The 25,563-nt window shown below is 44.8% G+C and overlaps 1 protein-coding gene and 2 pseudogenes across 1 annotated transcript; all 3 read right to left on the bottom strand.

Annotated features, from left to right (window-relative positions):
- Positions 1–9,215: 9,215 nt before the first annotated feature.
- LOC133111952 (arylamine N-acetyltransferase, pineal gland isozyme NAT-10-like) lies at positions 9,216–10,695 on the bottom strand (annotated as a pseudogene).
- Positions 10,696–21,184: 10,489 nt separating this feature from the next.
- LOC133111896 (arylamine N-acetyltransferase, pineal gland isozyme NAT-10-like) lies at positions 21,185–21,941 on the bottom strand (annotated as a pseudogene).
- A 2,393-nt stretch (positions 21,942–24,334) lies between these two features.
- LOC133112080 (arylamine N-acetyltransferase, pineal gland isozyme NAT-10-like) lies at positions 24,335–25,204 on the bottom strand. The gene has a single exon (XM_061222765.1). The coding sequence runs from the start codon at positions 25,199–25,201 to the stop codon at positions 24,335–24,337; it is 867 nt and encodes a 288-aa protein (XP_061078749.1). The 5' UTR covers positions 25,202–25,204.
- Between the last annotated feature and the right edge of the window lie 359 nt (positions 25,205–25,563).

Below are 25,563 nucleotides of genomic sequence, written 5' to 3'. Positions count from 1 at the left end.
GTGGCTCATGTTCGTAAGATAATTATAAATTCAAAACCTGCTGCAATGGCTGATTATTCACTCAGTGAAACATTAGACTATTACACGGTGTCTTTTCACTTTGATGGCCGTCCATATTAATTTGTACCGGAATACACAGCCTTCAGTTACATTTCACACCAAATCCGGCGACCACAAAGTCATGGTTATTTGCGATAAGAAATATTTTATTTGCAATAAAGTTAGGTCTTCGGTAATCAGAATGCTGTTCTTCTATATTGATAGTCTTTTCAGATGACATGCATACATGTAATTTTCACTGCAACAGGTGTATATATAGTAGGCTAAATTATTTGTGCCCATTTAATCACACCAAAGTTCAAACCTGTGCCAGATAATGTAGCCTTTTGGATTAAATTAGTGAATTGTTATATGATAAACTATATATTAAATATAGAGTTGCTTGAACACCATGACCACTTTATTAGGTAGACCTTTTTTACATTTCCTAATATCTACACCTGTTCACTTTCAAATAGAACAGAAAGAAATGATGGAAATGATGGGCTACTATGAAGATAAGGTTGGAAATGAACATATGCTACTTCTGGAGGGTGCACCTGTGTAGATGCATTCTGGCAGTTATGCAACTTACCAGTGTGTCAGTTGGAAGTTGCAAAGATCTGTAGTCTGCCTGCTGCCACTTCAGATATCCACAGCCAGGAACTTACCAGAGAGCGTCTATAAGTCCTGGAGGGAAAGGTCGGACGCGGCAGTGAATAACCTGGATGCATGCATGCCGCAAAATAGTTTTCGGTCCATTGACTTAGCTTTATATTGGCCAAACAAGCAAACTACACTCACCGAGCACTTTATTAGCAACATTTTTACTTTTTTACACCTACTTATTCATGCTATTATCTAATCAGCCAATTGTGTGGCAGCAGTACAATGCATACAATCATTAAGATACAGGTCAGGAGCTTCAGGTAATGTTCACACCAACCATCTGAATGGGGAAAACTAAAATTCTTTCAAATTGCCCCAATTTTCTTCACTCCCCCTCCTTCATTCCTTTGCTCCACATTCTTCTGCTTGAGTAAAGGAGTGGTAGTGGGGAGTGGAGTTTTTTGGTTGGAAACATTATTTCTGACTGAGTGGCCAGAGACTGATTCCCCCCATGGCCAGTTAACCCCTTAAGCAGATGCTGAGCAGAGGTAATGGTAAATGTCTGCATTTATATAGCGCCTTTATCCAAAGCACTGTACAACTGATGCTTCTCATTCACCCATTCACAAACAAAGACAGCCATCAGCTCCTCAGGAGAAATTGGGGGTTAGGTGTCTTACAACACCCCACAAAACCACTGTGATAAAACACACAAACTGACAAAAAAAAAGCACCTGTGTAGACGCATTCTGGCAGTTACGCAACTTACCAGTGTGTCAGTTGGAAGTTGCAAAGATCTGTAGTCTGCCTGCTGCAACTTCAGATATCCACAGCCAGGAACTTACCAGAGAGCGTCTATAAGTCCTGGAGGGAAAGGTCGGACGCGGCAGTGAATAACCTGGATGCATGCATGCCGCAAAATAGTTTTCGGTCCATTGACTTAGCTTTATATTGGCCAAACAAGCAAACTACACTCACCGAGCACTTTATTAGCAACATTTTTACTTTTTTACACCTACTTATTCATGCTATTATCTAATCAGCCAATTGTGTGGCAGCAGTACAATGCATACAATCATTAAGATACAGGTCAGGAGCTTCAGGTAATGTTCACACCAACCATCTGAATGGGGAAAACTAAAATTCTTTCAAATTGCCCCAATTTTCTTCACTCCCCCTCCTTCATTCCTTTGCTCCACATTCTTCTGCTTGAGTAAAGGAGTGGTAGTGGGGAGTGGAGTTTTTTGGTTGGAAACATTATTTCTGACTGAGTGGCCAGAGACTGATTCCCCCCATGGCCAGTTAACCCCTTAAGCAGATGCTGAGCAGAGGTAATGGTAAATGTCTGCATTTATATAGCGCCTTTATCCAAAGCACTGTACAACTGATGCTTCTCATTCACCCATTCACAAACAAAGACAACCATCAGCTCCTCAGGAGAAATTGGGGGTTAGGTGTCTTACAACACCCCACAAAACCACTGTGATAAAACACACAAACTGACAAAAAAAAAGCACCTGTGTAGACGCATTCTGGCAGTTACGCAACTTACCAGTGTGTCAGTTGGAAGTTGCAAAGATCTGTAGTCTGCCTGCTGCAACTTCAGATATCCACAGCCAGGAACTTACCAGAGAGCGTCTATAAGTCCTGGAGGGAAAGGTCGGACACGGGAGGGGCCAGGCAGTGAATCACGCAGATGCATGTGTCACCAGGTGCATAAATGTAAGGTTCAACCTGAAGTACGCCCAGTCACACAATATAACAGAGGCCCCCTCTACAGTTTGTTAATAACAAGACAGAGACGTGGTCTAAGTTAAATGCGATTACTTTATTAAATCAATTCTGATGCTGGAAGGCAATAATGAGGTTAAGACAAATGCTCATATTCGTAGAAAAATATATATTTTTTGAACATCAATTTTAGCAGAATAAATAGGGAAAAAATGGACTGATGTAAAGGTTAAGGATGGTGGGTGACGACGCTGATGGGATGGGGCATACTCACCTTCAGGGCTCCCAATGTGTAGTTACAACCCAGTGCTCTCTCACAGCAAGCCTTACTGCAAACAAGGTGATACTATATGTGATTCAGGTGCCATTAACACTTACACTCTATACGGTACCCCTATTGACTAACCCCGCCACCAATCAGCGCCGAGCCCACCAAAAAACAAGAGACAAGTCCTAGGAGTCCAATGAATAACCTAACTACAGCCTACCTATACCAGTTGCTTCAATACATGAAAATAAAGAAAATAAAGGAAATAGAAAGGTACAAGTGCGCCACTAAGAAGCCACGCCTAGAAGACTCCAGGCACGGAGGTGTAATATAGGCTACACACCACACGCACCAGTCGCTACGCACCTAGGTCATCCGGCCAACAACTAGTCTATAGCCGTGCAACACGGGACACTAGCGAATGTGCTCGACAGCAGGCGGGTTCCGCCTGCCTGACAAGTGCAACCAATCGAACTTCAAACAAAACAGCACCGAGGCAAAACAGCAGTGACTGTTGCACCTACAAAGTGAAGAAAGAGTCACTGTTAATCTGGTATTTTATAGTTAAACTCCAATCGGAATATACATACAGCGAAACGGTACATTACCAAACAATCCGTGGAATTCTAAGCTGCGTGAGTTGTTACTTCCGTGTTTCGGAGAAGACTCCGCAAACAGACGCATCTTAATAAATGAATTAGAAGAGAATATAACGTTACTGTCGATGAATGCCAAGTAATTACAGCTATACAAATATAGCCCACCTACCAAAATCAGGGGACACAGCTAAATCACGACGAATTACCCAACAGACAAAGGACAGCAAGCTGCAACCAAAGCATTGTGTTAGTCTGCGGTGTTCCTAACCCACGCAATATTATCGAGGGGGAAACAGAATAGAGGCAGGCAGACATGAGGAGAGGACGAGACAGGAAACAGGAAATCGATCAGAGAGATCACAGGAAGAGAAAGGAAAACCATTTAAAGGGTAGGGAGCCAAGAGATTGGTTCAACAGATGAGATCCTGCTAGTGCCACTCCCCCCACCCCAATTACTGCACCATTGGGGACAACAGCGAGTAACTCGCCTTGTCACATTCTACCCCCCCATTCTTTAAATCGTCATCCCGACGATGCAGAGACCATGAATAAAGACTCCTGCACGTATAGACTACTGCCGCCCTTCTACCCCTCCCATTGTTTAAATCGCCATCCCGCCGATACAGACACCATGAATAAGGACTCCAGCAAGTATAAAATTCTACAGCCCTGGTGCCAGGGGTTTCACAGCCCACTATGCCCCCACCCCCCATCCGGCAGTCTATGGGAGGTGATGCGGATTGGAATGCTGGCTGGCATTGGTACGAGTGGTCCTTCTAATCGACTGCTGGCTCTCCTCCTGCTGGTTGGCATATCCTGTAGGCACGTCTGTTGTCCCTGGTTCCACTGGGGGTTGGTACAAGAGAGGAGGGATGTAGGACTGTTCCAGAATACTGGGCCCTGCTAGGAGCTGGACAAGATCTGCAGGGGTTGTCCTTGGCACTTGGATCCATAGGTCTCCCTCACCTTCCAGTTCCACTTCTACACAGGACTTGTGCAGCCTGAGGAGGAACATCTGCCGTGCTGCTTCTGATCTGCCCCTTCAACAGGTTTCGATGGACGCGTTTGACTTGGTCTGGCTTGTCAATGGGTACGATCGTATACAAGGTTCCCCCATACTTGGGAGCTCTGACCACTCGATACACCACCGGGCTCCACAGGTCGCTGATCTTATGGCGGCCTCTCACGCTGCAGTTGCGCAGAAAGACTAACTGGCCCTCCAGCAGTGGTGTATCAACTACCCCCTGGTCATGGCAATCCTTGCGTCGGTCGGCTACCCTCTGCTGCCGGTGTTGAACTCGCTCGAAGGCAATCTGAAGCCTCGCTTGGTGTTCTTGGATCCAGTCATGTACACAACCTGCCCCCGGCTCCTGAATCCGCCCGGGTGCCGCCCAAACATCAGAAAGAATGGGGTCTCCCCAGTGGTCTGGTGTGGGGTAGAGTTGTAGGAATAGACCAACTGCGGAAGGCAGGCGGTCCATTCCCTCTTCCTTGATGCCGGCAAGGTGCGTAGTAAGTTGTGCAAGGTACGATTAAACCTCTCACACTGACCGTTGCCAGCAGGATGGTAAGGGCTGGTCCGGGATTTCTTGACCCTATACAGAACACACAGTTGACGGATCAAAGAACTGTCTAAGCACCATCCCTGGTCAGAATGTATACGACCAGGGACACCAAATTTGTAGAACCATTCCCCAACCAAGACCTGTGCCACCGTCGAGGCACGTTGGTCTCGGGTGGGGATTGCCAACGAGTATTTACTAAAAACATCAGTCATGACCAAGATGTTCTCAATACCGCTCCCAGTGGGTTCCAGTAGGGTAAAATCTAGGGCCAGTTTTTCGTTTGGCTGAGAGGCCAGTAAATGACTCATGAAGCTGTGTGCAATAGGCTGGGTGTCTTTGGCTAGCTGACAGCGGTCACATTCCTGACACCAGCGCTTCACATCTACAGTCATCCCTGGCCAGTAGCAACGGTGGTGCACTAGCTCCGTAGTCCTCTCCACACCCTGGTGTCCATGGTCCTGGTGGAGTTGGCTCAATACCTATTCCTTCAGGGCTGCCGGCAGGACCAGCTGGAGGATTTCTTCACCCCCGTCTGGTCGAAAAAGTTTACGGCATAAAACACCATCTTGCTCTACCAGCCGGTCCCACTCTCGGAGAAGCTGTACTGCAGGTTTGGAACGACGTAAACGCTGTTCGGCCATAGGGTAACTCTTCTGCCTCCAGTACTGCAGTGTTTCCTGAATCACTGGATCGGCTTCCTGTAAGGTAAGCAGATCAGAGGTGGTATGTGCAGGTAAGACAATGGTGGAAGACTGGGTTACCTGCACCGCAGATTCTAAAATGGGAGCTTGCCGAAGGGTTTCCAGGAGTGCCGTGCCAGGAGCAATGGCCCCCTTGTCACTGGAACAGGGCCTGTTTTGTCGGGAGAGCGCGTCTGCATTTTGATTGGACTTGCCTGGCCTATATCTGATCAGGAAATCGAAAGAGGCCAGCTGGGCAGCCCATCTCTGTTCTGTGGCACCCAATTTAGCAGACGACAGATGGCTAAGGGGATTGTTGTCGGTGTAAACGATGCACTTCTGACCAAGCAAGTACTCACAAAACTTTTCGGTCATGGCCCACTTGAGCGCAAGGAACTCCAACTTCATGGAACTATAGTTAGACATATTGCGCTCAGGGTGCCTTGGCTCGCGTAAGCTATCGGACGTAATCTGCCCCCTTGTTCCTGTGACAGAACTGCTCCTAGCCCACTGTAGGTAGCATCTACTTCCATAACAAACGGTAAAGAGAAATTGGCATAGGCCAACACAGGAGCCATTACCAGTTTGTCTTTCAGCCCCTCAAAGCTATGTTGGCACTGCTCAGTCCAAATTTCACTGAACAAGTGGGTAGGCTTCCTCATTTTGGTCCCCGTCAGTTGGGCAACAGCACGATGTAGAGGAGCTGCCAGCTTAGCGAACCCTTGGACGAACCTCCGGTAATAGCTGGCAAAGCCAAGGAAAGACCTCAACTCTGTCACACTGCCAGGCGTCTTCCAGTTGGCCACAGCTTCAATTTTTCCCGGGTCAGTTGCAACACCCTCACTGGAAATTACATGTCCAAGGTAGTGTACTTGTTCCTTGAAAAAAGAACATTTTTCAAGCTTCACCTTGAGGTTCTCTCCTTGCAGCCGATCCAGCACAACTTCTAGGCGTTCCAGCTGTTGCAAGATAGTGGGAGAGAATACTATAACATCATCAAGATATAGTAACAAAGACTGACAACGTTGGGACCCAAACATCCTTTCCATGAGCCTCTGAAATGTGCTAGGCGCATTACAGAGGCCGAAAGGCATCCTATTCCATTCAAACAGCCCGAACGGAGTGCATAAAGCCGTCTTGGGTTTATCCTTTTCAGTGACGGGCACTTGGTTATACCCACTTGCTAAGTCTAGCTTGGAGAACCAACGGGCCCCAGAGAGTGCGTCCAGTGACTCCTCAATGCGGGGCACAAAAAAAGCATCTTTTCTGGTCTTGTTGTTTAATTGACGGTAATCCACGCACAGACGGAGGGAGCCATCCTTTTTCTTCACCAGTAAGATGGGGGAGGCATAGGGGCTACTACTCTCCCTAATCACCTGAGACTGCAGCAACTGGTGAATATGGGCTTTAACTACCTCGTATTCGGAAGTGGGTATTCGCCAATATCGCTGCCTGACAGGCACGTCATCCAAGAGTGGAATCTTGTGCGCAATGAGGTTGGTACATCCCAAGTCACTCTCGTGAGCAGCAAACACGGACCTATATTTGTGGAGCAGAGACCGGACCTGATTTTGCTCTTGGGAGGGGAGGGAAGAGAGATCTACAGCCTCAATTGGGTCCTGGTCTGCACCAGTCATCTGGGAAGAAACTGTTACAGTAACTTCCTTGACTTCGTGGACACCCTCTGTAAGGCTAACAAGGTAGGCCTCGCTAATGGTACCTAGCAGGGTACGGGGATATAGCATTACATCTACCATACCTACATTTATCACAGGGACATAAACTGTACCTCTAATTACCTGTAGTAAAGCGGGTGAAGCCCACAGGCCAGCTGGCAGGCCAGAGTCTGGAGGTTCAAACAATGCTGCATTATGGGAAAATTTGTCAGAACAAGTTGCTGCCACCAACTTCATGACACCCCCAGGGATACGACATGCTCGCCCACCCCGGGCTCTAACCCTCCCCAGCCGCTCAAAGGGTGTGTCTGCACTACCCTGATGGCACTGTTGCAAGGCCTGTATAAATGATGATGGTGCTTGTGAAACATAAGGCAAGTCAAACAAAGATGACCCATACTGACCGAATAATTCCTGATAACATCTACTGATGACATTCATACCCAAGACACCCGGGGCTCGTGCAGGTATGCTACCAACGGGGTCCTGCACCACCAACACTCCACACCCAGTTATCACCTTTCCACGAAGTTGGACATCTAGACGCTCTCTGGTAATTCCTAACCCCAGGTAAGGAATTACCAATCAATTAGCTGCACTGAGCCGAAGCCATTGACAGGACCGAAGGCGATCCTGACCCCAGGGTTCAAAGTGTCTAATGAAAAAGCTCTGGGTAATGGTGGACACCATGGACCCAGTGTCCAGTAAGCATGGCACCTTAATCCCCCCCAATGCAAACATCCACATGAGGACAGACAGACATTAACTTAGACAACAAACAAAACAAAACAAACAAAACAGCAGTGACTGTTGCACCTACAAAGTGAAGAAAGAGCCACTGTTAATCTGGTATTTTATAGTTAAACTCCAATCGGAATATACATACAGCGAAACGGTACATTACCAAACAATCCGTGGAATTCTAAGCTGCGTGAGTTGTTACTTCCGTGTTTCGGAGAAGACTCCGCAAACAGACGCATCTTAATAAATGAATTAGAAGAGAATATAACGTTACTGTCGATGAATGCCAAGTAATTACAGCTATACAAATATAGCCCACCTACCAAAATCAGGGGACACAGCTAAATCGTGACGAATTACCCAACAGACAAAGGACAGCAAGCTGCAACCAAAGCATTGCGTTAGTCTGCGGTGTTCCTAACCCACGCAATATTATCGGGGGGAAACAGAATAGATGTTGTCTTGCCTCTCGTGGTAAAGCAGGCAGACATGAGGAGAGGAGGAGACAGGAAACAGGAAATCGATCAGAGAGATCACAGGAAGAGAAAGAAAAAACATTTAAAAGGTAGGGAGCCAAGAGATTGGTTCACCAGATGAGATCCTGCCAGTGCCACTCCCCCCACCCCAATTACTGCACCGTTGGGGACAACAGCGAGTCTAACTCGCCTTGTCACACATGCATGCCGCAAAATAGTTTTTGGTCCATTGGCCAAACAAGCAAACTACACTCACCGAGCACTTTATTAGCAACATTTTTACTTTTTTACACCTACTTATTCATGCTATTATCTAAGCAGCCAATTGTGTGGCAGCAGTACAATGCATACAATCATGAAGATACAGGTCAGGAGCTTCAGGTAATGCTCACACCAACCATCTGAATGGGGGAAAAAAAATTTTTTTTCAAATTGCCCCAATTTTCTTCACTCCCCCTCCTTCATTCCTTTGCTCCACATTCTTCCGCTGGAGTAAAGGAGTGGTAGTGGGGAGTGGAGTTTTTTGGTTGGAAACATTATTTCTGACTGAGTGGCCAGAGACTGACTCCCCCCATGGCCAGTTAACCCCTTAAGCAGATGCTGAGCAGAGGTAATGGTAAATGTCTGCATTTATATAGTGCCTTTATCCAAAGCACTGTACAACCATTCACACACAAAGACAGCCATCAGCTCTTCAGGAGAAATTGGGGGTTAGGTGTCTTACAACACCCCACAAAACCACTGTGATAAAACACACAAACTGACAAAAAAAGCATACTAATAATAATCATAATGATAATAATATAAGCATATAACTTGAAGGATTCAGAAGAAAGGGCATTACAATATAATATGACTTATTCAGAAAGTATTTAGCCAATAAGAAACACAATGAAAAATGGAAATGGGGCCGTGAGTGGCTCATGCTGTTAAGGCAGTGTTCTAGTGCATGGATATTCACAGTTTTTAATCTGGACCATGCCTGCTGGCTGGGATGAGGGCATGTCATTGTGCACTAGTAACCCGCGCTGGTCCATCAGCTGCCCCACGTTCACAAATTACAATGCAAGAAGGCTGTCTCAATTTTCAACTGATTATACATCTCATCCAAGGCTCTGTGTATGAATTGTAACATGTGAATGGTTAGTATTGCATTGAGTTAAGAGTCAGTTACAAATTTTGCTGCAATCAGATGTGGTTACTGGACTAAATGGTGTTGCAGACTTTTGAGTTTTTGGGAGTATGTTTACTTTTTAATGACAGGGAAAATTCTTCCTTTAATACTTTATCTATTTCATCATTGGCTATATCCTTCATATCAAGCAGATCAACCCCATCCTGGTAATTGTAGGTGACCTCACTATATGTCCAGCCAATGAGTCCCTTGAATCCAGAGGGTGTCTGCAGGGAGCAGATGGACTTGTTTGTGAATAGAGACTCTGGTGAGGTCTGAAGCAATTTAGAGGTCTCCTGGAAGTGGTCAATGCCCCGTGGTTTTAGAGTAAAGGAGTATATTTGTGTGGTTAAGCTTTTGTTCATAAGACTCAAATTAGCAAAGCTCTCATTTGGAATAAGGGGCTTTCTTCCCACTTTCTCTAAAATCCACACTCCACTTTTCTCCACAAGGCGGAACACACCAGGGAGCTGTGGTTGATCTTTGCCTCAGATAAGTTCAATGGGGTGCCATATTTGATCAGACACCCCAAAGCTCACATCTGCAATGTATGATTTTCCATTAATTAGGACCTTGTTCATGAGATGAGAGTTAAATGGGTCAAATTAGTGTTTGTCTCGACTGAACACTCTTGCTCCCAGTGTTATATAGGTGTAGCCCATCTCTTTCAGTACCCAAGAGAAGAGATGGTTGTTTTCAAAGCACCAACCCCCTCGATTATTCTTCACAATCTTGGTGTAGATGGACTCCAGGTCTGTGGTGATCCACTCTCCACAGTGAATGCTGAGGTTTTCAAATGGGATTGACAGGACATGTTGCCGGTGGAGATTCTTTAGGGTTTCCAGATCTGCTTTGACAGAAGGACCATTGTAGCCAATCCTCTCAAAGTAGCACTCCAGATTCATGTTGCCCTGCTAAAAACAATCTTGTTACAGTTTATCTTTATCACATCTATTGTGTATATATATCAGTGATGCCAAGTGTCACGGACTAGCGCCGCGACGAGACTAACACTGTTATAGACATGCAACACAAACACCACAACACAACACGCTTTACATTTTAAACTGAGCGGGTGCTTTTAAAAACGTTTCACCACGTAAAACAAAGGGTTTACCTGGGTCTGTTCAATCCTGGTCTCACAACCAAACAGGAAGTGAAGGGGACCAGGTGATATTTATGAAGGGTGAATAGTGGGAACTACCACCTGTTTAATTTAGACAAGGGGGGGAATTTGAATAGTACATAAATGATTGTTTTAATTTCTGTTTAGTACCCCCTTGTTATTCTTGTGTGTTTAGCTGTTTGTTATTCTTGTTATGGCCATGTGTGTTATGTTCTGTTTGATCATTTTTTGTTTTATTTTGTCAATTGATTATATTTATTTTTGTGTGCATGGAAGGTGCCAGGTGGGACAGGTTATGCCCATTTATAGCTCCAGGAGAGAGCTGAGGGGGCTCTCTTTTTTGTTTGAAACATGGAGTGGGTGTGCTGTGTAATGGGCCTACTTTTTGAGGCATAGCCAGAGTACACGCCATTTTCATTACCATTTTCTTTTGTTTGTTCTAAAATCTTCCTTCTTAGTTTATTATTATTATTTTGTTCATCACTGTAAATAAAATACACCTTCAGTACCTCATCATCTCAGTCCCTCGTCCTTCGTGTCTTCCACCCTCGGTGCATCCTAACACCAAGATCTTTGACATACTCAGTTTATTAAGACTTTAAAAAAATGTATTGTCATCTGCTGTGTGTTCAGAGCTGCATACCAGCGTTGTAATGAGTAGTTATTTGAGTTACATTTACACAACCACATCACTGTAAAGAACACATTTTTGTACGCACACAATAATGTAATTATAGATCTAACGTTACTTTCAATTTCGGCAGAAATTTGTAAACTTTAACATTTCCTAATATCTACACCTGTTCACTTTCAAATAGAACAGAAAGGAATGATGGAAATGATGGGCTACTCTATGAAGATAAGGTTGGAAATGAACATATGCTACTTCTGGAGGGTGCACCTGTGTAGACGCATTCTGGCAGTTACACAACTTACCAGTGTGTCAGTTGGAAGTTGCAAAGATCTGTAGTCTGCCCGTTGCCACTTCAGATATCCACAGCCAGGAACTTACCAGAGACCGTCTACAGAGAAAGGTCGGACGTGGTAGGGGCCAGGCAGTGAATAACCTGGATGCATGCATGCCGCAAAATAGTTTTCGGTCCAGTGACTTAGCTTTATATTGGCCAAACAAGCAAACTACACTCAACGAGCACTTTATTAGCAACATTTTTACTTTTTTACACCTACTTATTCATGCTATTATCTAATCAGCCAATTGTGTGGCAGCAGTACAATGCATACAATCATGAAGATACAGGTCAGGAGCTTCAGGTAATGTTCACACCAACCATCTGAATGGGGAAAACAAAAATTCTTTCAAATTGCCCCAATTTTCTTCACTCCCCCTCCTTCATTCCTTTTTTATATATATTTTTTTACTTATTGTCTTCTGCTTCTGTAGCCCATCCACTTCAAAGTTGGACGTGTTGTGTGTTCAGAGCTGCATACCAGTGATTATGCAACTTATTATATGTGACTTATTTGACGAACTGTCAGCTTCCTGTCTGCTTGAACCAGTTTGGCCATTCTCCTCTGACGTTAGATCTATATTTACACTATTGTGTGCATATGAAAATGTATTCTTTACAGTGATGTGGCTGTGTAAATGGGAGAAGTTTTAACTTGTTGTAGTTAGTGGCTCATGTTCGTAAAATAATTATAAATTCAAAACCTGCTGCAATGGCTGATTATTCACTCAGTGAAACATTAGACTATTACGCGGTGTCTTTTCACTTTGATGGCCGCCCATATTAATTTGTACCGGAATACACAGCCTTCAGTTACATTTCACACCGAATCCGGCGACCACAAAGTCATGGTTATTTGCGATAAGAAATATTTAATTTGCAATAAAGTTAGGTCTTCGGTAATCAGAATGCTGTTCTTCTATATTGATAGTCTTTTCAGATGACATGCATACATGTAATTTTCACTGCAACAGGTGTATATATAGTAGGCTAAATTATTTGTGCCCATTTAATCACACCAAAGTTCAAACCTGTGACAGATAATGTAGCCTTTTGGATTAAATTAGTGAATTGTTATATGATAAACTATATATTAAATATAGAGTTGCTTGAACACCTTGACCACTTTATTAGGTAGACCTGTACGCCAGCTGGTTAACTTTTTTACATTTCCTAATATCTACACCTGTTCACTTTCAAATAGAACAGAAAGGAATGATGGAAATGATAGGCTACTATGAAGATAAGGTTGGAAATGAACATATGCTACTTCTGGAGGGTGCACCTGTGTAGATGCATTCTGGCAGTTATGCAACTTACCAGTGTGTCAGTTGGAAGTTGCAAAGATCTGTAGTCTGCCTGCTGCCACTTCAGATATCCACAGCCAGGAACTTACCAGAGAGCGTCTATAAGTCCTGGAGGGAAAGGTCGGACGCGGCAGTGAATAACCTGGATGCATGCATGCCGCAAAATAGTTTTCGGTCCATTGACTTAGCTTTATATTGGCCAAACAAGCAAACTACACTCACCGAGCACTTTATTAGCAACATTTTTACTTTTTTACACCTACTTATTCATGCTATTATCTAATCAGCCAATTGTGTGGCAGCAGTACAATGCATACAATCATTAAGATACAGGTCAGGAGCTTCAGGTAATGTTCACACCAACCATCTGAATGGGGAAAACTAAAATTCTTTCAAATTGCCCCAATTTTCTTCACTCCCCCTCCTTCATTCCTTTGCTCCACATTCTTCTGCTTGAGTAAAGGAGTGGTAGTGGGGAGTGGAGTTTTTTGGTTGGAAACATTATTTCTGACTGAGTGGCCAGAGACTGATTCCCCCCATGGCCAGTTAACCCCTTAAGCAGATGCTGAGCAGAGGTAATGGTAAATGTCTGCATTTATATAGCGCCTTTATCCAAAGCACTGTACAACTGATGCTTCTCATTCACCCATTCACAAACAAAGACAGCCATCAGCTCCTCAGGAGAAATTGGGGGTTAGGTGTCTTACAACACCCCACAAAACCACTGTGATAAAACACACAAACTGACAAAAAAAAAGCACCTGTGTAGACGCATTCTGGCAGTTACGCAACTTACCAGTGTGTCAGTTGGAAGTTGCAAAGATCTGTAGTCTGCCTGCTGCAACTTCAGATATCCACAGCCAGGAACTTACCAGAGAGCGTCTATAAGTCCTGGAGGGAAAGGTCGGACACGGGAGGGGCCAGGCAGTGAATCACGCAGATGCATGTGTCACCAGGTGCATAAATGTAAGGTTCAACCTGAAGTACGCCCAGTCACACAATATAACAGAGGCCCCCTCTACAGTTTGTTAATAACAAGACAGAGACGTGGTCTAAGTTAAATGCGATTACTTTATTAAATCAATTCTGATGCTGTAAGGCAATAATGAGGTTAAGACAAATGCTCATATTCGTATAAAAATATATTTTTTTTGAACATCAATTTTAGCAGAATAAATAGGGAAAAAATGGACTGATGTAAAGGTTAAGGATGGTGGGTGACGACGCTGATGGGATGGGGCATACTCACCTTCAGGGCTCCCAATGTGTAGTTACAACCCAGTTCTCTCTCACAGCAAGCCTTACTGCAAACAAGGTGATACTATATGTGATTCAGGTGTCATTAACACTTACACTCTATACGGTACCCCTATTGACTAACCCCGCCACCAATCAGCGCCGAGCCCACCAAAAAACAAGAGACAAGTCCTAGGAGTCCAATGAATAACCTAACTACAGCCTACCTATACCAGTTGCTTCAATACATGAAAATAAAGAAAATAAAGGAAATAGAAAGGTACAAGTGCGCCACTAAGAAGCCACGCCTAGAAGACTCCAGGCACGGAGGTGTAATATAGGCTACACACCACACGCACCAGTCGCTACGCACCTAGGTCATCCGGCCAACAACTAGTCTATAGCCGTGCAACACGGGACACTAGCGAACGTACTCAACAGCAGGCGGGTTCCGCCTGCCTGACAAGTGCAACCAATCGAACTTCAAACAAAACAGCACCGAGGCAAAACAGCAGTGACTGTTGCACCTACAAAGTGAAGAAAGAGTCACTGTTAATCTGGTATTTTATAGTTAAACTCCAATCGGAATATACATACAGCGAAACGGTACATTACCAAACAATCCGTGGAATTCTAAGCTGCGTGAGTTGTTACTTCCGTGTTTCGGAGAAGACTCCGCAAACAGACGCATCTTAATAAATGAATTAGAAGAGAATATAACGTTACTGTCGATGAATGCCAAGTAATTACAGCTATACAAATATAGCCCACCTACCAAAATCAGGGGACACAGCTAAATCACGACAAATTACCCAACAGACAAAGGACAGCAAGCTGCAACCAAAGCATTGTGTTAGTCTGCGGTGTTCCTAACGATCAGAGAGATCACAGGAAGAGAAAGGAAAACCATTTAAAGGGTAGGGAGCCAAGAGATTGGTTCAACAGATGAGATCCTGCCAGTGCCACTCCCCCCACCCCAATTACTGCACCATTGGGGACAACAGCGAGTAACTCGCCTTGTCACATTCTACCCCCCCATTCTTTAAATCGTCATCCCGACGATGCAGAGACCATGAATAAAGACTCCTGCACGTATAGACTACTGCCGCCCTTCTACCCCTCCCATTGTTTAAATCGCCATCCCGCCGATACAGACACCATGAATAAGGACTCCAGCAAGTATAAAATTCTACAGCCCTGGTGCCAGGGGTTTCACAGCCCACTATGCCCCCACCCCCCATCCGGCAGTCTATGGGAGGTGATGCGGATTGGAATGCTGGCTGGCATTGGTACGAGTGGTCCTTCTAATCGACTGCTGGCTCTCCTCCTGCTGGTTGGCATATCCTGTAGGCACGTCTGTTGTCCCTGGTTCCACTGGGGGTTGGTACAAGAGAGGAGGGATGTAGGACTGTTCCGGAATACTGGGCCCTGCTAGGAGCTGGACAAGATCTGCAGGGGTTGTCCTTGGCACTTGGATCCATAGGTCTCCCTCACCTTCCAGTTCCACTTCTACACAGGACTTGTGCAGCCTGAGGAGGAACATCTGCCGTGCTGCTTCTGATCTGCCCCTTCAACAGGTTTCGATGGACGCGTTTGACTTGGTCTGGCTTGTCAATGGGTACGATCGTATACAAGGTTCCCCCATACTTGGGAGCTCTGACCACTCGATACACCACCGGGCTCCACAGGTCGCTGATCTTATGGCGGCCTCTCACGCTGCAGTTGCGCAGAAAGACTAACTGGCCCTCCAGCAGTGGTGTATCAACTACCCCCTGGTCATGGCAATCCTTGTGTCGGTCGGCTACCCTCTGCTGCCGGTGTTGAACTCGCTCGAAGGCAATCTGAAGCCTCGCTTGGTGTTCTTGGATCCAGTCATGTACACAACCTGCCCCCGGCTCCTGAATCCGCCCGGGTGCCGCCCAAACATCAGAAAGAATGGGGTCTCCCCAGTGGTCTGGTGTGGGGTAGAGTTGTAGGAATAGACCAACTGCGGAAGGCAGGCGGTCCATTCCCTCTTCCTTGATGCCGGCAAGGTGCGTAGTAAGTTGTGCAAGGTACGATTAAACCTCTCACACTGACCGTTGCCAGCAGGATGGTAAGGGCTGGTCCGGGATTTCTTGACCCTGTACAGAACACACAGTTGACGGATCAAAGAACTGTCTAAGCACCATCCCTGGTCAGAATGTATACGACCAGGGACACCAAATTTGTAGAACCATTCCCCAACCAAGACCTGTGCCACCGTCGAGGCACGTTGGTCTCGGGTGGGGATTGCCAACGAGTATTTACTAAAAACATCAGTCATGACCAAGATGTTCTCAATACCGCTCCCAGTGGGTTCCAGTAGGGTAAAATCTAGGGCCAGTTTTTCGTTTGGCTGAGAGGCCAGTAAATGACTCATGAAGCTGTGTGCAATAGGCTGGGTGTCTTTGGCTAGCTGACAGCGGTCACATTCCTGACACCAGCGCTTCACATCTACAGTCATCCCTGGCCAGTAGCAACGGTGGTGCACTAGCTCCGTAGTCCTCTCCACACCCTGGTGTCCATGGTCCTGGTGGAGTTGGCTCAATACCTATTCCTTCAGGGCTGCCGGCAGGACCAGCTGGAGGATTTCTTCACCCCGGTCTGGTCGAAAAAGTTTACGGCATAAAACACCATCTTGCTCTACCAGCCGGTCCCACTCTCGGAGAAGCTGTACTGCAGGTTTGGAACGACGTAAACGCTGTTCGGCCATAGGGTAACTCTTCTGCCTCCAGTACTGCAGTGTTTCCTGAATCACTGGATCGGCTTCCTGTAAGGTAAGCAGATCAGAGGTGGTATGTGCAGGTAAGACAATGGTGGAAGACTGGGTTACCTGCACCGCAGATTCTAAAATGGGAGCTTGCCGAAGGGTTTCCAGGAGTGCCGTGCCAGGAGCAATGGCCCCCTTGTCACTGGAACAGGGCCTGTTTTGTCGGCAGAGCGCGTCTGCATTTTGATTGGACTTGCCTGGCCTATATCTGATCAGGAAATCGAAAGAGGCCAGCTGGGCAGCCCATCTCTGTTCTGTGGCACCCAATTTAGCAGACGACAGATGGCTAAGGGGATTGTTGTCGGTGTAAACGATGCACTTCTGACCAAGCAAGTACTCACAAAACTTTTCGGTCATGGCCCACTTGAGCGCAAGGAACTCCAACTTCATGGAACTATAGTTAGACATATTGCGCTCAGGGTGCCTTGGCTCGCGTAAGCTATCGGACGTAATCTGCCCCCTTGTTCCTGTGACAGAACTGCTCCTAGCCCACTGTAGGTAGCATCTACTTCCATAACAAACGGTAAAGAGAAATTGGCATAGGCCAACACAGGAGCCATTACCAGTTTGTCTTTCAGCCCCTCAAAGCTATGTTGGCACTGCTCAGTCCAAATTTCACTGAACAAGTGGGTAGGCTTCCTCATTTTGGTCCCCGTCAGTTGGGCAACAGCACGATGTAGAGGAGCTGCCAGCTTAGCGAACCCTTGGACGAACCTCCGGTAATAGCTGGCAAAGCCAAGGAAAGACCTCACTCTGTCACACTGCCAGGCGTCTTCCAGTTGGCCACAGCTTCAATTTTCCCCGGGTCAGTTGCAACACCCTCACTGGAAATTACATGTCCAAGGTAGTGTACTTGTTCCTTGAAAAAAGAACATTTTTCAAGCTTCACCTTGAGGTTCTCTCCTTGCAGCCGATCCAGCACAACTTCTCGGCGTTCCAGCTGTTGCAAGATAGTGGGAGAGAATACTATAACATCATCAAGATATAGTAACAAAGACTGACAACGTTGGGACCCAAACATCCTTTCCATGAGCCTCTGAAATGTGCTAGGCGCATTACAGAGGCCGAAAGGCATCCTATTCCATTCAAACAGCCCGAACGGAGTGCAGAAAGCCGTCTTGGGTTTATCCTTTTCAGTGACGGGCACTTGGTTATACCCACTTGCTAAGTCTAGCGTGGAGAACCAACGGGCCCCAGAGAGTGCGTCCAGTGACTCCTCAATGCGGGGCAGAGGAAACGCATCTTTTCTGGTCTTGTTGTTTAATTGACGGTAATCCACGCACAGACGGAGGGAGCCATCCTTTTTCTTCACCAGTATGAAGGGGGAGGCATAGGGGCTACTACTCTCCCTAATCACCCGAGACTGCAGCAAGTGGTGAATATGGGCTTTAACTACCTCGTATTCGGAAGTGGGTATTCGCCGATATCGCTGCCTGACAGGCACGTCATCCAAGAGTGGAATCTCGTGCGCAATGAGGTTGGTACATCCCAAGTCACTCTTGTGAGCAGCAAACACGGACCTATATTTGTGGAGCAGAGACCGGACCTGATTTTGCTCTTGGGAGGGGAGGGAAGAGAAATCTACAGCCTCAATTGGGTCCTGGTCTGCACCAGTCACCTGGGAAGAAACTGTTACAGTAACTTCCTTGACTTCGTGGACACCCTCTGGAAGGCTAACAAGGTAGGCCTCGCTAATGGTACCTAGCAGGGTACGGGGATATAGCATTACATCTACCATACCTACATTTATCACAGGGACATAAACTGTACCTCTAATTACCTGTAGTAAAGCGGGTGAAGCCCACAGGCCAGCTGGCAGGCCAGAGTCTGGAGGTTCAAACAATGCTGCATTATGGGAAAATTTGTCAGAACAAGTTGCTGCCACCAACTTCATGACACCCCCAGGGATACGACATGCTCGCCCACCCCGGGCTCTAACCCTCCCCAGCCGCTCAAAGGGTGTGTCTGCACTACCCTGATGGCACTGTTGCAAGGCCTGTATAAATGATGATGGTGCTTGTGAAACATAAGGCAAGTCAAACAAAGATGACCCATACTGACCGAATAATTCCTGATAACATCTACTGATGACATTCATACCCAAGACACCCGGGGCTCGTGCAGGTATGCTACCAACGGGGTCCTGCACCACCAACACTCCACACCCAGTTATCACCTTCCCACGAAGTTGGACATCTAGACGCTCTCTGGTAATTCCTAACCCCAGGTAAGGAATTACCAAACCATTAGCTGCACTGAGCCGAAGCCATTGACAGGACCGAAGGCGATCCTGACCCCAGGGTTCAAAGTGTCTAATGAAAAAGCTCTGGGTAATGGTGGACACCATGGACCCAGTGTCCAGTAAGCATGGCACCTTAATCCCCCCCAATGCAAACATCCACATGAGGACAGACAGACATTAACTTAGACAACAAACGAAACAAAACAAACAAAACAGCAGTGACTGTTGCACCTACAAAGTGAAGAAAGAGCCACTGTTAATCTGGTATTTTATAGTTAAAATCCAATCGGAAGATACATACAGCGAAACGGTACATTACCAAACAATCCGTGGAATTCTAAGCTGCGTGAGTTGATACTTCCGTGTTTCGGAGAAGACTCCGCAAACAGACGCATCTTAATAAATGAATTAGAAGAGAATATAACGTTACTGTCGATGAATGCCAAGTAATTACAGCTATACAAATATAGCCCACCTACCGAAATCAGGGGACACAGCTAAATCGACGAATTACCCAACAGACAAAGGACAACAAGCTGCAACCAAAGCATTGCGTTAGTTTGCGGTGTTCCTAACCCACGCAATATTATCGGGGGGAAACAGAATAGATGTTGTCTTGCCTCTCGTGGTAAAGCAGGCAGACTTGAGGAGAGGAGAAGACAGGAAACAGGAAATCGATCAGAGAGATCACAGGAAGAAAAAGAAAAAACATTTAAAAGTTAGGGAGCCAAGAGATTGGTTCAACTGATAAGATCCTGCCAGTGCCACTCCCCCCACCCCAATTACTGCACCGTTGGGGACAACAGCGAGTCTAACTCGCCTTGTCACACATGCATGCCGCAAAATAGTTTTTGGTCCATTGGCCAAACAAGCAAACTACCCACACCGAGCACTTTATTAGCAACATTTTTACACCTACTTATTCATGCTGTTATCTAATCAGCCAATTGTGTGGCAGCAGTACAATGCATACAATCATGGAGATACAGGTCAGGAGCTTCAGGTAATGTTCACACCAACCATCTGAATGGGGGAAAAAAATGTTTATTTCAAATTGCCCCAATTTTCTTCACTCCCCCTCCTTCATTCCTTTGCTCCACATTCTTCCGCTGGAGTAAAGGAGTGGTAGTGGGGAGTGGAGTTTTTTGGTTGGAAACATTATTTCTGACTGAGTGGCCAGAGACTGACTCCCCCCATGGCCAGTTAACCCCTTAAGCAGATGCTGAGCAGCGGTAATGGTAAATGTCTGCATTTATATAGCGCCTTTATCCAAAGCACTGTACAACTGATGCTTCTCATTCACCCATTCACACACAGACAGCCATCAGCTCCTCAGGAGAAATTGGGGGTTAGGTGTCTTACAACACCCCACAAAACCACTGTGATAAAACACACAAACTGACAAAAAAAGCATACTAATAATAATCATAATGATAATAATATAAGCATATAACTTGAAGGATTCAGAAGAAAGGGCATTACAATATAATATGACTTATTCAGAAAGTATTTAGCCAATAAGAAACGCTATGAAAAATGGAAATGGGGCTGTGAGTGGCTCATGCTGTTAAGGCACTGTTCTAGTGCATGGATATTCACACAGTTTTTAATCTGGATCATGCCTGCTGGCTGGGATGACGGCATATCATTATGCACTAGTAACCCGCGCTGGTCCATCAGCTGCCCCACGTTCACAAATTACAATGCAAGAAGGCCGTCTCAATTTTCAACTGATTATACATCTCATCCAAGGCTCTGTGTATGAATTGTAACATGTGAATGGTTAGTGTTGCATTGAGTTAAGAGTCAGTTACAAATTTTGCTGCAATCAGATGTGGTTACTGGACTAAATGGTGTTGCAGACTTTAGAGTTTTTGGGAGTATGTTTACTTTTTAAGGTAAACAGGGAAAATTCTTCCTTTAATACTTTATCTATTTCATCATTGGCTATATCCTTCATATCAAGCAGATCAACCCCATCCTGGTAATTGTAGGTGTATATGTCCAGCCAATGAGTCCCTTGAATCCAGAGGGTGTCTGCAGGGAGCAGATGGACTTGTTTGTGAATAGAGACTCTGGTGAGGTCTGAAGCAATTTAGAGGTCTCCTGGAAGTGGTCAATGCCCCGTGGTTTTAGAGTAAAGGAGTATATTTGTGTGGTTAAGCTTTTGTTCATAAGACTCAAATTAGCAAAGCTCTCATTTGGAATAAGGGGCTTTCTTCCCACTTTCTCTAAAATCCACACTCCACTTTTCTCCACAAGGCGGAACACACCAGGGAGCTGTGGTTGATCTTTGCCTGAGATAAGTTCAATGGGGTGCCATATTTGATCAGACACCCCAAAGCTCACATCTGCAATGTATGATTTTCCATTAATTAGGACCTTGTTCATGAGATGAGTTAAATGGGTCAAATTCGTGTTTGTCTCGACTGAACACTCTTGCTCCCAGTGTTATATAGGTGTAGCCCATCTCTTTCAATACCCAAGAGAAGAGATGGTTGTTTTCAAAGCACCAACCCCCTTGATTATTCTTCACAATCTTGGTGTAGATGGACTCCAGGTCTGTGGTGATCCACTCTCCACAGTGAATGCTGAGGTTTTCAAATGGGATTGACAGGACATGTTGCCGGTGGAGATTCTTTAGGGTTTCCAGATCTGCTTTGACAGAAGGACCATTCTAGCCAATCCTCTCAAAGTAGCACTCCAGATTCATGTTGCCCTGCTAAAAACAATCTTGTTACAGTTTATCTTTATCACATCTATTGTGTATATATATCAGTGATGCCAAGTGTCACGGACTAGCGCCGCAACGAGACTAACACTGTTATAGACATGCAACACAAACACCGCAACACAACACACTTTACATTTTAAACTGAGCGGGTGCTTTTAAAAACGTTTCACCACGTAAAACAAAGGGTTTACCTGGGTCTGTTCAATCCTGGTCTCACAACCAAACAGGAAGTGAAGGGGACCAGGTGATATTTATGAAGGGTGAATAGTGGGAACTACCACCTATTTAATTTAGACAAGGGGGGGAATTTGAATAGTACATAAATGATTGTTTTAATTTCTGTTTAGTACCCCCTTGTTATTCTTGTGTGTTTAGCTGTTTGTTATTCTTGTTATGGCCATGTGTGTTATGTTCTGTTTGATCATTTTTTGTTTTATTTTGTTAATTGATTATATTTATTTTTGTGTGCATGGAAGGTGCCAGGTGGGACGGGCTATGCCCATATATAGCACCAGGAGAGAGCTGAGGGGGCTCTCTTTTTTGTTTGAAACATGGAGTGGGTGTGCTGTGTAATGGGCCTACTTTTTGAGGCATAGCCAGAGTACACGCCATTTTCATTACCATTTTTTTTTGTTTGTTCTAAAATCTTCCTTCTTAGTTTATTATTATTATTTTGTTCATCACTGTAAATAAAATACACCTTCAGAGTACCTCATCATCTCAGTCCCTCGTCCTTCGTGTCTTCCACCCTCGGTGCATCCTAACACCAAGATCTTTGACATACTCAGTTTATTAAGACTTTAAAAAAATGTATTGTCTTCTACTGTGTGTTCAGAGCTGCATACCAGCGTTGTAATGAGTAGTTATTTGAGTTACATTTACACAACCACATCACTGTAAAGAACACATTTTTGTACGCACACAATAATGTAATTATAGATCTAACGTTACTTTCAATTTCGGCAGAAATTTGTAAACTTTAACATTTCCTAATATCTACACCTTTTCACTTTCAAATAGAACAGAAAGGAATGATGGAAATGATGGGCTACTATGAAGATAAGGTTGGAAATGAACATATGCTACTTCTGGAGGGTGCACCTGTATAGACGCATTCTGGCAGTTACACAACTTACCAGTGTGTCAGTTGGAAGTTGCAAAGATCTGTAGTCTGCCCGTTGCCACTTCAGATATCCACAGCCAGGAACTTACCAGAGACCGTCTACAGAGAAAGGTCGGACGCGGTAGGGGCCAGGCAGTGAATAACCTGGATGCATGCATGCCGCAAAATAGTTTTCGGTTCACTGACTTAGCTGCATTTTGGCCAAACAAGCAAACTACACTCACCGAGCACTTTATTAGCAACATTTTTACTTTTTTACACCTACTTATTCATGCTGTTATCTAATCAGCCAATTGTGTGGCAGCAGTACAATGCATACAATCATGAAGATACAGGTCAGGAGCTTCAGGTAATGCTCACACCAACCATCTGAATGGGGAACAAATTTGATCTTTCAAATTGTCCTAATTTTCTTCACTCCCCCTCCTTCACTCCTTTGCTCCACATTCTTCCGCTGGAGTAAGGGAGTAGTAGTGGGGAGTGGAGTTTTTTGGTTGGAGACATTATTTCTGACTGAGTGGCCAGAGACTGACTCCCCCCCCATGGCCAGTTAACCCCTTAAGCAGATGCTGAGCAGAGGTAATGGTAAATGTCTGCATTTATATAGTGCCTTTATCCAAAGCACTTTACAACTGATGCTTCTCATTCAACCATTCACACACAAAGACAGCCATCAGCTCTTCAGGAGAAATTGGGGGTTAGGTGTCTTACAACACCCCACAAAACCACTGTGATAAAACCCACAGACTGACAAAAAAGCATACTAATAATAATCAAAATGATAATAGTATAAGCATATAACTTGAAGGATTCAGAAGAAAGGGTATTACAATATAATATGACTTACTCAGAAAGTATTTAGCCAATAAGAAACACAATGAAAAATGGAAATGGGGCTGCTGAGTGGCTCATGCTGTTAAGGCAGTGTTCTAGTGCATGGATATTCACACAGTTTTTAATCTGGATCATGCTTGCTGGCTGGGATGAGGGCATGTCATTGTGCACTAGTAACCCGCGCTGGTCCATCAGCTGCCCCACGTTCACAAATTACAATGCAAGAAGGCGGTCTCAGTTTTCCAGCGATTATCCATCTCATGCAAGGCGCTGCATATGAATTGTTCATGAATTGGATGCTTAGTATTGCATTGAAATAAGAGACAGTTACAAATTTTGCTGCAACATTACATTACAAAGCATTTAACAGACGCTCTTATCCAGAGCAACGTACAACAAAGATGTGGTTCCAGGACTAAAGACCGTAGTTGTATTTCTTGTTTTTGGGAGTAAGTTTACTCTTTAATGATATGGCAAATTCTTCCTTTAATACTTTATCTATTTCATCATTGGCTATATCCTTCATATCAAGCAGATCAACCCCATCTTGGTAATTGTAGGTGACTTCACTATATGTCCAACCAATGAGTGCCTTGAATCCAGAGGGTGTCTGCAGGGAGCAGATGGACTTGTTTGTGAATAGAGACTCTGGTGAGGTCTGAAGCAATTTAGAGGTCTCCTGGAAGTGGTCAATCCCCCGTGGTTTTAGAGTGAAGGAGTATAATGTCTGAGATGAGCTTTTGTTTATAAGACTTGAATTGGCAAAGCTCTCATTTGGAATAAGGGGCTTTCGTCTGGTTTTCTCCAAGACCCACACCCCACTTTTCTCCACAAGGCGGAACACACCAGGGAGCTGTGGTTGATCTTTCCCTGAGAGAAGTTCAATGGGGTGCCATATTTGACCAGACATCCCATAGCTCACATCTGCAATGTATGCTTTTCCATCAATTAGGACCTTGTTGATGAGATGAGTGTCATATGGCAGAAATTCATCATTTAAGAACACTCTTGCCCCCAGTGTTGTTTTGGTGTAGCCCATCTCTTTCAGTACCCAAGAGAAGAGCTGGTTATTTTCCATGCACCAACCCCCTCGATTATTCTTCACAATCTTGGTGTAGATGGACTCCAGGTCCGTGGTGATCCACTCTCCACAGTGAATGCTGAGGTTTTCAAATGGGATTGACAGGACATGTTGCCTGTGGAGATTCTTTAGGGTTTCCAGATCTGCTTTGTCAGAAGGACCATTGTAGCCAATCCTCTCAAAGTAGTCCTCAAGATTCATGTTGCCCTGCTAAAACAATGCCCGTAAATTCAGCATCTGAAATATTTCACATTGGTAATTGTAATAATTGTAATAAAAGATATCACAGTTGCTAAAAAAAATATTTTTTTCATTGGCCAAATGGCACATTTCAAATGAACTTAATTACACTGAATGAAAGAAACTTGCATAAACTTTTTAAATATCCTTTTTAGCTATAAGGAAAGGATTACATCAACATCTTTTACAGTGCCGTCCAAAGGTATGCTATATACTTATGCGTTTTAGATTTGAGATAAATTATGAGACTGAACTACAACAATCTTTTAGTTTGTATTAAGTTTTTATTTCATGGTGTTTACATGCATACGTTTTACGGGCTA

Source organism: Conger conger, chromosome 15 (assembly GCF_963514075.1).
Source record: "Conger conger chromosome 15, fConCon1.1, whole genome shotgun sequence".
NCBI classification, from domain to species: Eukaryota; Metazoa; Chordata; class Actinopteri; order Anguilliformes; family Congridae; genus Conger; species Conger conger.
Note: the sequence above shows the minus strand (reverse complement) of the source record. Positions and strands in the feature narration are given on the sequence as shown.